The 13,786-nt window shown below is 45.9% G+C and overlaps 2 protein-coding genes across 7 annotated transcripts in view; one reads left to right on the top strand and one right to left on the bottom strand.

Moving 5' to 3' along the window:
- Mms19 (MMS19 homolog, cytosolic iron-sulfur assembly component) overlaps positions 1-2,084 on the top strand; it is a 36,061-nt gene extending 33,977 nt beyond the window's left edge. For both annotated transcript variants that reach the window (XM_038320789.1, XM_038320798.1), the window contains 5 exons: positions 440-522; positions 610-774; positions 846-905; positions 1,529-1,629; positions 1,707-2,084. In XM_038320789.1, coding sequence (XP_038176717.1) covers positions 440-522; positions 610-774; positions 846-905; positions 1,529-1,629; positions 1,707-1,734 — 437 coding nt within the window. In that variant the 3' untranslated portion in view covers positions 1,735-2,084. The remainder of the gene's footprint in view (positions 1-439; positions 523-609; positions 775-845; positions 906-1,528; positions 1,630-1,706) is intronic.
- Positions 2,085-2,259: 175 nt separating this feature from the next.
- Positions 2,260-13,669, bottom strand: Zdhhc16 (zinc finger DHHC-type palmitoyltransferase 16). 5 transcript variants are annotated; one of them, XM_038320809.1, is made up of 12 exons: positions 13,495-13,669; positions 12,322-12,434; positions 8,345-8,592; positions 7,975-8,169; positions 7,739-7,827; positions 7,339-7,367; positions 6,467-6,600; positions 6,310-6,357; positions 5,442-5,527; positions 4,085-4,208; positions 3,845-3,915; positions 2,260-2,991 (listed from the first exon to the last, which is right to left on the bottom strand). In XM_038320809.1, exons 3-12 carry the CDS (start codon positions 8,585-8,587, stop codon positions 2,877-2,879), a joined length of 1,134 nt encoding a protein of 377 aa, XP_038176737.1. In that variant the 5' UTR covers positions 8,588-8,592; positions 12,322-12,434; positions 13,495-13,669; the 3' UTR covers positions 2,260-2,876. The 5 variants fall into 5 exon arrangements, with proteins under 5 accessions (XP_038176737.1, XP_038176768.1, XP_038176744.1 ...); XM_038320840.1 differs by lacking the exon at positions 6,310-6,357; XM_038320816.1 differs by lacking the exons at positions 12,322-12,434; positions 13,495-13,669 and adding an exon at positions 11,165-11,219.
- Between the last annotated feature and the right edge of the window lie 117 nt (positions 13,670-13,786).

Below are 13,786 nucleotides of genomic sequence, written 5' to 3'. Positions count from 1 at the left end.
TCAAGTCATACAGGCAAGAGCCTTTACCTAAGAAGCTATCTTGCCAGCTGTTGTACTTTAATTTTTGAGAGAGGATCTCTCAGTCAGCCTAGATTGGCTAGCCAGCAAGCCCCAGGTGCTGTATCCACTTCCCCCAAGGCTGGCATGACATGTGCGTACTTCCCTGCCACACTTAACCTATTTACATAAAGTTCAGTGGGACTTGAACTCACAAAAAGCACTTTATACCCAAGCTATCTTCCCTAGCCTCAACTCCTTCTTTAAATAGGTCTTAGGCTGTAGATCAGTCTGGCCTTGACTCCCCCTGCCCCGGCCTGCTGAGCGCTGTAACTATTGCCTTCAGCTATCACACTCCCTACTCATTATAGGCTGATACTCTCAAACTGAATGTCTAACCCCAGTTTTTTTCCTAAGCATCATCTTTTTCTTTTTCCCTCAGATGTGAAGCCAAACTATCTAAAGGGTCTGTCTCATGTACTCAACAGGCTGCCCAAGCCTGTGCTTTTACCAGAGCTGCCCACAGTGAGTTCTACAATCACCCCTCAGAAAGGGAGAGGGCAGATAAAGATCCAAGACCATAATGTGCATCCCATTTCCATTGGTTCTTAGCTCCTTTCCTTGCTGCTGGAGGCACTGTCCTGCCCTGATTCCGTGGTCCAGCTTTCTACTCTCAGCTGTCTACAGCCCCTTCTAGTGGAAGCACCCCAGATCATGAGTCTTCATGTTGATACCCTGGTCACCAAATTCCTGACCCTCATCTCCAGTCCTTCAATGGTGCGTTGAGCCCCAGCACATCCTTTAGTACCTTTCTCCTTTTGTCTGTTCTGACCTCATTTGTGTTCCAGGCTGTCCGGATTGCTGCTCTGCAGTGTATGCATGCCCTCACTCGCCTGCCCACTCCTGTGGTAAGTCTCAGGAGTCAGAAATGCTTGTTTAATGCTGTTGTCCAAGCTGGCCTGACTTGCTATGATCATCCTACTTCAGTGTTGGGGTTATAAGTGTGGACTGCCATACCTGGTTGAGTACTTACTTGCTTTCAAGTGAGATTAGCCACTCAATTCTGTGAGAGAAGATAGAACTACATACATCATACACATAAACATACACTCTCCTACACATCTTGAACTCAGAATGGATCCAGTAAATCCTGACCACCTCTTAACACTGGTAATGCTGCCTCTTCCCATCAATTTAGAATCATTAAAGGATTAGACACATGGGATATATTTAATGTGTGAGGCTGGCATTCAAACTTTCAGATTAAAGGGGAGACAGAGCTTGAGAGATGGCCCATTACTTAAGAGCACTGGCTATTCTAGAGTACCCAGGTTTGATTCCCAGCACCCACATTGCAGCTCACAACCATTTGTAACAATCCTAGGAAATGCACCCATATATTATAAACATATTAAAAAATGTGGGTCACATTTCACTTCCATCAGGATGTGAGTTATAGTTGTCAGAGAAGCAGAATTTCCTATTTCTCATTCCAGCAAGAGTTAAGATGATGTCCTCTCTGACTTCACAGCTACTGCCATACAAATCCCAGGTGATCCGGGCCTTAGCCAAGCCTTTGGATGACAAGAAGAGACTTGTGCGCAAGGAAGCAGTGTCTGCGAGGGGAGAATGGTAAGCTGTAGACTGAAGGAAGTGGTGGGACCAAGGAAAACCTCAAGGTAATGTTGCAACATTATTTGTGCCTACAGGTTTCTGCTGGGGAGCCCAGGTAGCTGAACCCTTGGTCCTGGCCTAGCCCCTTCTGACAATCTAACCTGCAGGGACTAACTATTGAGCCATCCTCCAAGGCAAGAAAGACCACTGACCTGTCTTCCCCATGGATGCAGTACAGATGCTGGGTCCCTCGTGTATGCTGTGCAAGACAAGACACTTGAGTTGCGATTTCTAGTGGATTGTTGAAGAAACTGAATGGGCCTTGTATTTGAGGAAAAGATGTTGGATCTTGGGGTTCCCCTATATCAGGAAAAGGGAGCTGTCCTGCTGAAGGGTGAATGCAATTGAGTGTGACCTTGGGGGCCAGGGATGGTGTTAAGTGTTCATTTGCCAGAGAATAAAGATTTTTTTTTTTTTTTTTTTTTTTTAAGTAATGGGTGGGTTGACATGTATTCCCTTTATCCTACATATACTGTAATAGGACGTAGAGTTCTGGAGAGCCTCTAGCCCTTCAAAATAAGGAGACACCAAACTTAGCAGGCCTTCTTTATCAAGACCTCCCTGACACCAAGGCAAACACAGAAGCTATTCATCTTTACAAATCAAATGCCTTTATTTTTGCTCCTTCTGTAGCACATGAGAAATGGCAGTGACCTTGGCAATAGGCTTATTGTCTTTGTCCCATTCGGAAGCCAGAATTTCAACATACCTGACAATCTTTTCCCAAAGTGAAAGATGGTAGCTAGCCCCAGTGCTGTGACCTAGAGGACATCAAAGTCAGCATCGGATAAGGTAGCTAGTTGCCTGACCCCTGGTCTGGGGCTAAAACTTGTTTGCCTGAGTAAGGGACATCAGTCGTAGGATTTTTCCACTTTTGATAAACCAAAAAAAAAAAAAAAAAAAAAAAAAACAGGGTTTCTCTGTATATCGTTGGCTGTCCTGGAACTTGCTCTGTAGACCAGGCTGGCCTGGAACTCAGAAATCCACCTGCCTCTGCCTCCCGGGTGCTAGGATTAAAGTCATGCACTGCTGCCACCCAACTGTATCTTGTTTTGAGATGGCCAGAAGATTGCTCTTGAGTTGTCTCTAAGTAGTACTCTAAGGCAGGCCTAGTGGCTCTTTATGGTCATGGATTCCAAGAAAAGCTGCCCTTGGAAGTTCTTGAAAGAGACATAACAAGCATCGAACAACGTTCAAGTTGTGGCTCACACAGCCATCACAGAGGCTGAGTGAGCAGTCACCCAGGGAGGAGGATCCCAGGTCATTCCATTCCCATGGGGTAGGTGACTAGAAGGTAACAGCACCCGGGTCAGCCAGTGCCTGTAAGAAATGACCAAGAAAACATGCCTTTAGTTCTAAATTCTTGGTTGGATGTCCAAGCAAACATCAAACATGATGATGAGATTTTTAATTTTGTCTGAGAACTGTATCCTCTGGGGCTCTAAAGCCATCTTGAACATGCTCTCTCCTGTGACTTCCAAGTGCTAGGATTACAGATGCGCACAATTGTGCCTGGCCTAACAATTTGCAGTGTGAAAAACGGTTTTCTCTTGTGTCTTGTACTGAATAGAGCCAGCCTTGTATTGCTGTTGGATCCCTGCAACATGTAGGTCGGTCACCTCAGTCTCTCACACTGTCAAACAAGTAAAAGATAGCTGGCGCCTACTACATCCTACCTATGTGCCCTTCCCTAAGAACGGTGTTCTCAGTACTCTTCTCTAGTTGAATAGTGGCTCTTAAACCACAGTTCTAGGGCTGAAGAGATGGCTCAGCAGTTAAGAGTACTTGTTCCTACAGAGGACCCAGGTTTGATTCTTAACAGCCACACAGCGGCTTATAACCGTCTACAATTTCAGTCCCAGGGGATGTAGCCACTGTCCTCTCCTCACCCTCACAGGCACCATGCATGTACATAATATGCATATAGCAAATGTTTCCTTAAATTTATAGTTTTAGCCTGGGGCCCCAGTGGTTCAAATAAAATGGTAGCTATTCCTATTCCTGAGAATGAAACCTAATTATAAATTCCTCAGTTGCACTAGCAACATTCTCTGCTTCTGTGGACAGACCATCTTCCCTGTCTTTACCTTCACCCCAGTTACAGTCTGCTTCTGGGTATGGGCCATCCTCCCCATCACAGAGCTGTTACGCAGCACTGCTGTCTTTACTTTACCTTCCTGTGTCCACACCTAGGAACACCTTCCAGTTGTCCAAGCAGCCATAGTTGTAAGGATTCCTAAATACCTAGAGACAAGAAAAAATACATTTCTACAAACCTCATCTGCTTAATCTTATCTTGGAGATAAGGTTAAAGCTCCAGTAATCTTGTCTAGTCAGCCCTGATCATGGGCTGTTTATTAGATGAGGATCCAGTTACCCACCTGCTCACCCAGATCCCCTCTTCCCCACTCACTCTGCCCTTGGCCTGTAACCGACGTCTCTCCTTCTTGTTGATATGCCTTTCGATGCTAGTCTCACCCCGACTGATGAGAACAGCATGCCATATGGTTAGGGCACCCAGGGCCAGTGCCACAGAACTAAGAAAGGCAAAATGGGTAGAAATTAGAAGCTAGAAACCAGTGGGAAATCAAGCTTGTGATTATGACTAGCTCATAGCCTCTGCCTCACTTCCCTTATCTCGTATATGGCCTAGGTGGACATGCATTCTACCTCTTAAAGATCTATTGTGGCTGAAAAGATGGCTCAGCAGTTAAAGGCACTCAGAGGTCCTGAATCCAATTCCTAGCAACCACAGGGTGGCTCACAACCATCTGTAAAGAGATCTGGTGCCCTCTTCCGGCCTACAGGCATATGTGCAAGCAGAACAATGTGTACATAATAAATTAATTAATTCACTTATTTGTAGACCAGTTTGGCCTCGAACTCACAGAGATCCGCCTGTCTCTGCCTCCTGAGTAGTGCTGGGATTAAAGGCATGCGCCACCAATACCTAGCATAAATTAATAAATCTTTGAAAAAGATTAAAATGAGTTTTTAAAAATGTATACAGAAAGGAAGATGGGAAAATAAGTACACTGAGAAAAATGTAGATTTCCTTAAAATGTCCATACTTAGAAAATGGTGGAGGGAGCTGGAGAAATGGCTGAGCAGGTAAGAGTACGGACTGCTCTTCCAGAGGACCCTCAAACTCACAGAGAGCCACCTACCTCTGCCTTCTGAGTACTGGGATTAAAGGCGTGCGCCGCCGCCATCACCACCCGGCACAATGCACATTTTAAAAAAAGAAGAAAATAGAGGGCCAGACGTGGTGTACGTACGCCTTTAATTCCAGTACTCGGGAGGCAGATACAGGCAGATCTAAATGAGTCTTGAGGCCAGCCAGTCCCAGAACAGCCAGGACTACATAGAGAAACCCTGTTACGATTAAAAAAAAAAAAAAAAAAAAAAGAGGGTCATATGCATAAGAGGTTGGAATGGGGGTTGGCAGAAATTCATATTTCTACTCTGCAACTCCTAACTGCACATCATGACAAATCCCTTTACTTCTCTGAGTTTTCAATTTCCCTTCTCAGTAAATAGAGTTACTTGTTTTGTGGTTAGGAATCAATAAAAACAATAGCTTAACTTACCTTGGTACATAACAAGAATGATTATATTAATAACCTGCAATGCCACAGAACTCTTTGACAGCCTCAGTTAGACTAGGACAATGGCAGGTTACTTAGAGATGAGTCCTTCCTGTATGTGGGTGTCTACAAAGGTTTTCTTATGTTTCCCTCCCTTAAAACTATCAAAACTGAGTTAAATACCTGCACAGGAACCAGAGGTAGACAAGACTCTTGTGAGTTATTCTTTCTCGAAAGGAGAAGGTAGGAGGTGGAGTCTGGTGGTAAGTCTATAAAAAGAAAACAGCAAAGCCTGGCTCCCTTGCTCTGTCAGTCTTCAGCAACTGTCACCAGAGCCCCAAGCACCTACAGGCAGGAATTAATAAAACTAGGCAGATAAAAATGGGGATTAAAGCCACAGAGGAAATCAGACCAGCAGCCAGATGGGTGGACCAAGCCCAGTGGCACCATCACACAAACAGACAGTGGGTAGAGCAGGTCTGGACAAGATAGCAAAGCACAAAAGGGGCTGAGTTGTAGGTTGACAGCAGTAACGGGACTCCAGGGGAAGCCACTCTTATCTAGCCAACCACATTCCCTTCACTCTGTGGCTACATCCACTAGAGATCTATACCTCGCATGGACTAACGGGGGGGGGGGGGGGGGGTAAAAGCAACAGGAGTGCTATATACAAGTCAGATGTTCACAGATTCACAGAATAAGGGGTCCTAATAGGAATAAGGAAGGGGAAATGATCCTGAAGCTACTCGCCCAGCATGGTATCTGTCCCCTGGAACCCCATTACACAGACTAACAGACCCCTTGCTGCTCAGGCTATCAGGAAGGCAGAGTCTAGGCTAAGCTCAGCCCAAAGAAGTGATGATGTGATATATTACTTAAAACTTCCATACCAGAGACCTCCAGCTTGCCCCCAGGCTACTTAGTTTACTATGACAGCTTCCTTAGAAACTTCTGGCCTGGTCTGGCAACCATCCTGCAGGCCCTTTCACATAAATAACACTTAAACCCCCAGGCCCGAGCAGCAGGAGGCAGTGGTGTGGAGACTGCCCACCTGGTTGGCAATTGGCTGTAGTTTGTTCTTGTCAAGCTGTTTCATTTTCTAAGGGGACGGAAAACAGTGCTGGTTATACTCTTGGGCCACTAAGACAACCCAATCATTGGGAAAAGGTTTCTGTTCTATTCTATTGAGTTCTCTTCCATGGGCTCACCTCAATGGCAGCGTAAGCCTCTCGGAAAAGGTCCCAACTTCCATAGCTACAGTAGACACAACCCAGAGTCATGAAAAAACAGAAAGAGAAGAAGTAGCGATGGTTATAGTGGCCCACACAATTGTTTAGCCAAGCTGGTGGAGGAATGATTAAGGACAAGATCAAATATATAATTTGGGGGTGTCCAAGCCCCTACAGCTCATCCTTAGTTCAAGGCATCACCCAAGCAAAGGCAAGAATAGAGGACAGTTTCCCAAGGTTAAGGTAAAAATTGTCCAAGCTTTTCAGAGCTTTCAGATTCCAAGATTCTTAACTACCTGCAAATATTCAACCTAACTCAGGCTAGCCAGACATCTGCATGGAAAGACAAAAGGGGACCAACAATTGTATCTGGCGCCTCCAGCCACAGAGGCCCAAACACCTTTTGATTCTCCACAAAAGACCTTCCAGGAGAGCTGGAGAGATAGCTCAGCAGTTAAGGGCACTGACTGCTCTTCCAGAAGACCTGGATTCAATTCCCAGCACCCACATGGCAGCTCACGTCTGTAACTTCAAGATCTGACACCTTCACACAGACATATATGTAGGCAAAACACCAGTGCACATAAAATATTTTAAAAAAAGACCTTCCAGAAAATTCCTTTCTCCTACAAGATCATTCTAGAAGCCTGTAAACATTCTGCTCCCCCACCCCAAAAGATGGTATGCCCTCAACAATGTCTCTTCTAACTTCTCATGAGTCAGTATTTTCTGGAGATTGATGTTAATTAGAAAGCCTTTAGCTTGTGCCTATAAACCCTGTGCAGTGACTGCTCTGAGGGTAAAACCGGCGGTCCTGGCTGGGTCTTGGGCTGAAGAGAGCAAAAGGATACGGCAGTGATGATCCATCTTCAGCACACACCTGTGAGGGAGGGACACAGGCTGTGTTACGGTGGCCAAGGATCTTGAGATGTCAGTGACAAGGCTTTCCTACTAGGACCAGATCCTGCTGAGGTGGAAGGGCACAGACTCTGATGACAGCCGGGCCTTCCTTCAAACCCAGTTCTGTTGTTTATTGGCTAGGTGACAAGGAAACATCTCGTCACCTAGTTTGTACACACAGCAATAATACCTCCCTCACAGGATCAATCATACTGAAGACTAGGTGTCAACAGATGGGAAGCACAGTGATAGGTACTCTGACACACAATTAACTAATTCCAGAGCCAGGTTTGGCCCTAGGGTTCTAGCAAGAGGAACTCAAATAAGGTTTACAGCAAAGTCAAGACCCACCTATTACAGATGCTGCAGTGGTGTGTTCGGGCTGGTTTGGGGTAAATGCACTTCTTACAGATGGAGACGGTAGCAATGTCATTCCTGCCCTGTGCAAATCGAAAAGAACATCTTAACCACTACAGCACAAAAAAATTTCTGTCTCAAAAGATTCCAAGTCACTCTCCCTCCCATTAATGGAACTGGCTACCATAGTGTGCAACTCTGCTCCTTCCCATGTCCCTGTGGGGTCCCACCTGGGGTGGGTATCCAGGAGGAGTGGTGATGGCCTGGTAGTAATGGAAGACGATGAGGATCAGATTCCAGTGGCTATAGAAGAAATGCCAGCAGAGTCGTGGTACTGAGTAGGTTCGAAGGATGAGGGGCAGGACACACAGATAAGCAATGGCCACAATGGACCCAGTCAGCACGATCACCAGCACCACAAACACCTGCCAACACCAGTGAGGTCAAGAAGACAACATGAGAGAGCTATACCCATCAAGACTCAGGAATTTCCCTGGGCATGGAAGGTTGGGTTCCAAAGCTTAGTGTGAGCCCATCAGAAACATACCCTCTTCCCCCAAAACATCCTCTTCCCTGAGCTTCCTGGGCATCATCACTTACCACTCCAAACCAGCGGATTACATTGTCCACCAGCCAGTAGATAGGCTCAAAGGCAGCGTCAACAGCAGTGTCACTGCCTCCAAAGGAGTTGTAGAGCAGGGAGCGCAGGCAAACCTTTCCATAACGCCAGCGCTGTACCAGGCCCCGGAGCAGAGGTGGGCAGCGACGCCTGTAACCCAGGAGCAGAAGGAGACGCAGGCAGAGGCGGGCTGGGCCCAAGAGCAGACTCCGTTGGCCCCGCATGGCTCCTAGGAGAAAATACTAATAAAAGGATCCAGCCTGATCCTTGTCCTATCCTACCCCATCAATGAGAAGGCCCAAAGCATCAATTTAGAGGACTTCTCAAAACTAAGGCCAAATTAGGCTATTAGGTTAGTCATTAGCTGTGGAAAGACAAAAAGGCCACTTTTCTACAGGCTTTCCAACCATATTACAGGAGGTAGGAACTGAAGGTTCTCAGCCTATAAAAGTAGTGTTTACATTATACTACCTGATCATGCAGCAAATCCCGGGTAGTTTACACCTGAAGGGCCGCAGTACAGGGCCAAGTCAAAGGAGTCCTGTGTGTGTACAGCACATGTGTGGAGGCCAGAAGAGGGCATCGGGCATTTTTTCCCTAGTCACTCTCCACGTACTTTTTTTTTTTTTTTAAATGAATGCTTGTCTGCATGTATGTACGTGTATCATGTATGTACCCGGTGCCCAGAGGTCAGAAGAGAGTGTCAGATCCCCTGGTGCCAAAGTTACAAATGATGGTAAATTGCCATGGAAGTGCTGAGTCTTCTGCAAGAATAGCTAGTGTTTGACTGGGCATGGTGACATGTGCCCCTACTCCCAGCACTCAGGAAGCAGGTGATCTAAGTTCAAAGCTAACCTGGTCTACAGGGCAAGCTCCAGGACAGCCAGGTCTACACTGAAAAACCCTGTCTTGAAAAACCAAAATAATAACAGTAGTAACAATGACGAACAGCAAGTATTCTTAACTGCTGAGCCAACCCTTCAACTACCCACTGCACCAACCCCTGTCACATATGTGCACCTCTTATTTCTTTTTTGAGACAGGGTATTTCACTAAACCTGAAACTCACCAATTCAGCTACTCAAGCTCCAGGATTAGACACAGACACACTGGTCTTTTTACATGAGTTCTGTGGGATCAAACTTAGGTCATCATGCTTGAGGAGCAAATACTTTAACAGCTAAGCTCAGAGTTTTTGTTTTGTTTTGTTTTGAAGATACCTGTCTAGAAAGACCAGGGAGTAAAGCTTAACCAACATAAACAAAGCAGCCACTGTATCTTACCAAAGCAATGGGGGGGGAGGGGGGGTTGTCCCAGGATCTCCTGCTTACTCTGTAATGCCCAAGATCCTGAATCTAGAATTTTCCTGGTCCTATCCCAGTGTTCCTACTCCCATCTGGGCTGGGATTATAGGCCAACCAGAGGACATGATTCCTCATTCCCTGTTAGGGCAGTCAGCCACCGCTTCCACGACATAAGATACTTTGTCTCCAATTCCACTCCCAGCCCCAACCCCAGGGTTATAGCAGCCAAGGTAACTTCAGATATTCAGAGCACAAGACAAGTGGTAGGAGGGACCTGCTCCCTTGGGAGCTTTTCCAGGTCTTCTCTGAGTAAGCACCATTTTTGTGACTGATGCTCACAGCCCCAAGCTTCCCAAGCACTTCATCCTGGCTCTCAGCACTCTCCATGGTTCCTCTTAATGTGCCTGCATCTCTGCACTCTTCCCAAGCAATGAATACAACTCTGGACACAGAGACTCCAACAAACTTTCCATGATAGTCTCATTAGCTGTATAAAAATAATGTTTTAACATTGGACAGGGAATACTGCCTTGTCTTTAGCAACCCCACTGACTTATTTAACAGGCAGCTCACAACCCAGCAGAAACTGGACCTGGTCACTCTGCTGTAGAGATGGGTTTCACTTCAGTAACTGGAGTAATGCACCCTGGTTCATCCCTGCAAAAGGCTTTTCAAATAGCTAATTAGCTCCTTTCACAAGCTTGGAAACCCAAAGGTGAAAAGAAATCGTCCAAAAAAAGCCTAAAAAGAAAACTGAAGCTTAGTGGAGAGAGACCTATAGACACTGCACCAGGGTTAAAAAACTAGCCTTTCCATCACTTCCTAAGAAGCAGAAAGAATTAACAGAAAACGTATAAAAGAAAAACTGAGGTTGGCGGTAGTGGAGCATACCTTTAATTCCAGCAATCAGGAGGCAGAGGCCAGCCTGCTCTACAAAGCCAAGTTTCAGAATAGCCAGGGCCACACAGAGAAACCCTGTCTCATAAAAAAACAATAACAAGCCAGGCAGTGGTGGTGCATGCCTTTAATCCCAGCACTCGGGAGGCAGAGGCAGGTGGATCTCTGTGAGTTCGAGGCCAGCCTGGTCTACAGAGGAAGTTCCAAAAAAGGCTCCAAAGCTACAGAGAAACCCTATCTCAAAAATTTAAAAAAAAAAAAAAAAGAAAGAAAAGAAAAGAAAAAGAAAACTTAGAATATCATACTCACACCGTCTCTGAGTTGAACTGCTATTACTTAGAATCATGATCTGGAAAATCATGAATTTTGTAGCAGGCCACAACTAAGTATCGGCGTGGAATGTAGCTACCTGTCCCACAGCAGTGTACCACCCCACATTCTCTTTTTAGGAGTGCTGGAATGCTTTTTATAGCGATAGTGTGCAAAACTCAGGTAATTACCTAATTTGTAATAAATGAAAATTATATGTCACCTCAGAGCTATTATGGCTAGTCTTTTTCAAAAAAAAATCCTGAAAAAGCTGAGCGTGGTGGTGCATACCTTCAATTCCAGCACTCAGAAGACAACTCAGGTTGGTCTCTGTGAGTTCAAAGCCAGCCTAGTCTACATAATGAGTTCCAGGACAGTCAGAGCTACGTACTGAGGCCCTGTCAAAAAAATACAAATTCTTAAAACTGAGCATGATGGTGTAAGTACACCTGGAGGCATGAGAACCAAAAGTCAAAATCACCCTTGGCTCCACAGCCAGTTAGAGGCCAGCATGAGAGACATGAGACTATGTCTGAATCAATCAATCAATCAATCAATCAATCAATCAATCAATCAATCGATGATCAATCAATCAATCAATCAGGGCTGGAGAGGTAGCTCATAGGTTAAGAGCAGTGGCTGCTCTTCCAGAGGTTCTGAGTTCCCTTCCCAGCAACCACTGGTAGAGTACAACTATCTATAATGAGATCTGGTGCCCTCTTCTGGTGTGTAGGAATACATGCAGGCAGAACACTGTATACATAATAAAGAAATAAATCTTTAAAATTTTTCTTTTAAAAATCAGATTGTTGGTCACCTCCTACATTCTTTTTTTTCTTTTTTTTCTTTTCTTTTCTTTTTTTTTTTGGTTTTTCGAGACAGGGTTTCTCTGCAGCTTTTTTAGAGCCTGTCCTGGACCTAGCTCTTGTAGACCAGGCTGGCCTCGAACTCACAGAGATCCGCCTGCCTCTGCCTCCCGAGTGCTGGGATTAAAGGCATGCGCCACCACCGCCCGGCTCACCTCCTACATTCTTGATTCTGAATGAAATGCCTACTTCAAAGGCTCGATTGACCAATTCTCTTCTATGTATACCCTATTTAAGATTCAATTCTTTTCCTAAGTAGTCCAGCAACCTCCTTCTCTAAACCTTAATTTTTTGGCTGTTGTTTATCTTTTTCAAGACAGGGTTTCTCTATGTAACACCCATAGCTGTCCTGGAACTTGCTTTATAAACCAGGCAGACCTGGAACTTACAGAGATCCACCTGTCTCTGTCTCCCGCATGCTGGGATTAAAGGCATGCAGCACCATACCTGGCCCAAACTTTAATTTTTTTATACATACAAATGCATGTTCGCACACACATACAAAATGTGGCCAACGTTTAAATCAGATGCTTATGAACATCTTGGAATAATACCTGGCCCCAACAAGCATTCAGTGAATACCTGTGGTTGAGTGAACAGCCTGGAGAGGCGCAAAGTTGGTCAGCTCTACAGAAGCCAGCAAGGACACTCTTGCCGAGGCAATAACATCAAAGTATTTGTTGCTCTCATTCTTTCTGATTAGCAAAGAAATAGAACCATTATTAGAATCGTAGCACCAAAGAACAATAACATTTTATAGGGCAAATCAAACCAGAAACCAAACATGTAAAATTGAAAGCTTGCAGATGCTGATCAAATTTGAGTGAACAAAATTTGAAGCCAGGCCCCTCTCCTCACTTTACCTAGTGGGCCATGGGGACAATGACGATGCTAGGAAATGTATAGTCCATAGGTCAAAAGTGAAGCAGAGGTTTTACCTCAGGAAATAGAGAAAAGGCATATATTTTAAACCTAAGTGTGACAAGAGGACGTGGATGCCCTCAGGGGCAAGCGCAGTTCCTTCAAACCATTAGCAGTGTCCCCCTCAGTAGTACCCACCGGCCACAGTGGCCATCTGCCACCAGATTAGAGACTAGCAAAAAACAACAGCCCTCCCCTACATCACCATCTGTGTCCCAAAGAAGCCGGATTGGCAGAGAGGGAAGGGGAGAACGGAATAAATTCCAATACCAGCAGATGAAACCGCGATCAAAGTCACGGTAAATTTCATCTGCACAATAAAATGCTTCTCCCCTGACCTCTGCCACCTCAAGCTGATGTAAAACATCAATAAAGCACAATATTCTATTTATGGAGGTTTCTTTCCCGGCAAACAAGCTAAAACAAAAAGAAAGGCAAAAGAAGCGGTAATGTTAAGGTCGAGCTCCTCATTCACAGTTGAGGGGCTCAGCCTCTAAAGTATCTGCCCGCAAGAGAAGAATCTGTGGGTTTACAAAACCAGAAAAAGGTCGTCTCCAAGAGCAGCGGAGTCCAACTATGATGGGATCAAGTCAAAAAATAGGCTTCTTGGGCTGTCTTTGAGACTTTGGACAAGTTAAACCTTGTCTCTGGATCTGAGTCTCCAAACCCGTGAAATGGACAACTTGGAGGAGGGGCAGACTAGGGTTGAGGTGCGCTCAGACTCAGGAGGGCACAGCCACGCAGGACCGGGCATGGAGAGAACAGGAACTTGAACTTAAAGGCCTGGACACCTGACACTCGGGTGGGAGGCAAGCGCTGCGTCCTCATCCTTACCTGCCCCTGCCAGCTTCTCAATCAGCCAAATTCAGTCCAGTCGCCCTGCCCGCCGCTCAGTGCCTTCGGCTCCAGCTCGGGATCCAAACCGGGCCAATCTCAGGCTGACCCACCATTGCCCAAAGCCCACAGTGGCAGCCAGCGGACCGGGTCCCGCCGCCCGCCCATCATTACCCAGCTGCGCAGGCGCGAGTCCCGGAGCCCGCAAAGACGCGCCCAGAGATCTGTCCCGGGGCAGCCTGGGAAATGGAGTCCGGCCTCGCTCTCGCCTCGGCGAGGTCAAAAGTACCAA

The sequence above is a fragment of the Arvicola amphibius genome, chromosome 1, assembly GCF_903992535.2.
Source record: "Arvicola amphibius chromosome 1, mArvAmp1.2, whole genome shotgun sequence".
NCBI lineage: Eukaryota > Metazoa > Chordata > Mammalia > Rodentia > Cricetidae > Arvicola > Arvicola amphibius.
Note: the sequence above shows the minus strand (reverse complement) of the source record. Positions and strands in the feature narration are given on the sequence as shown.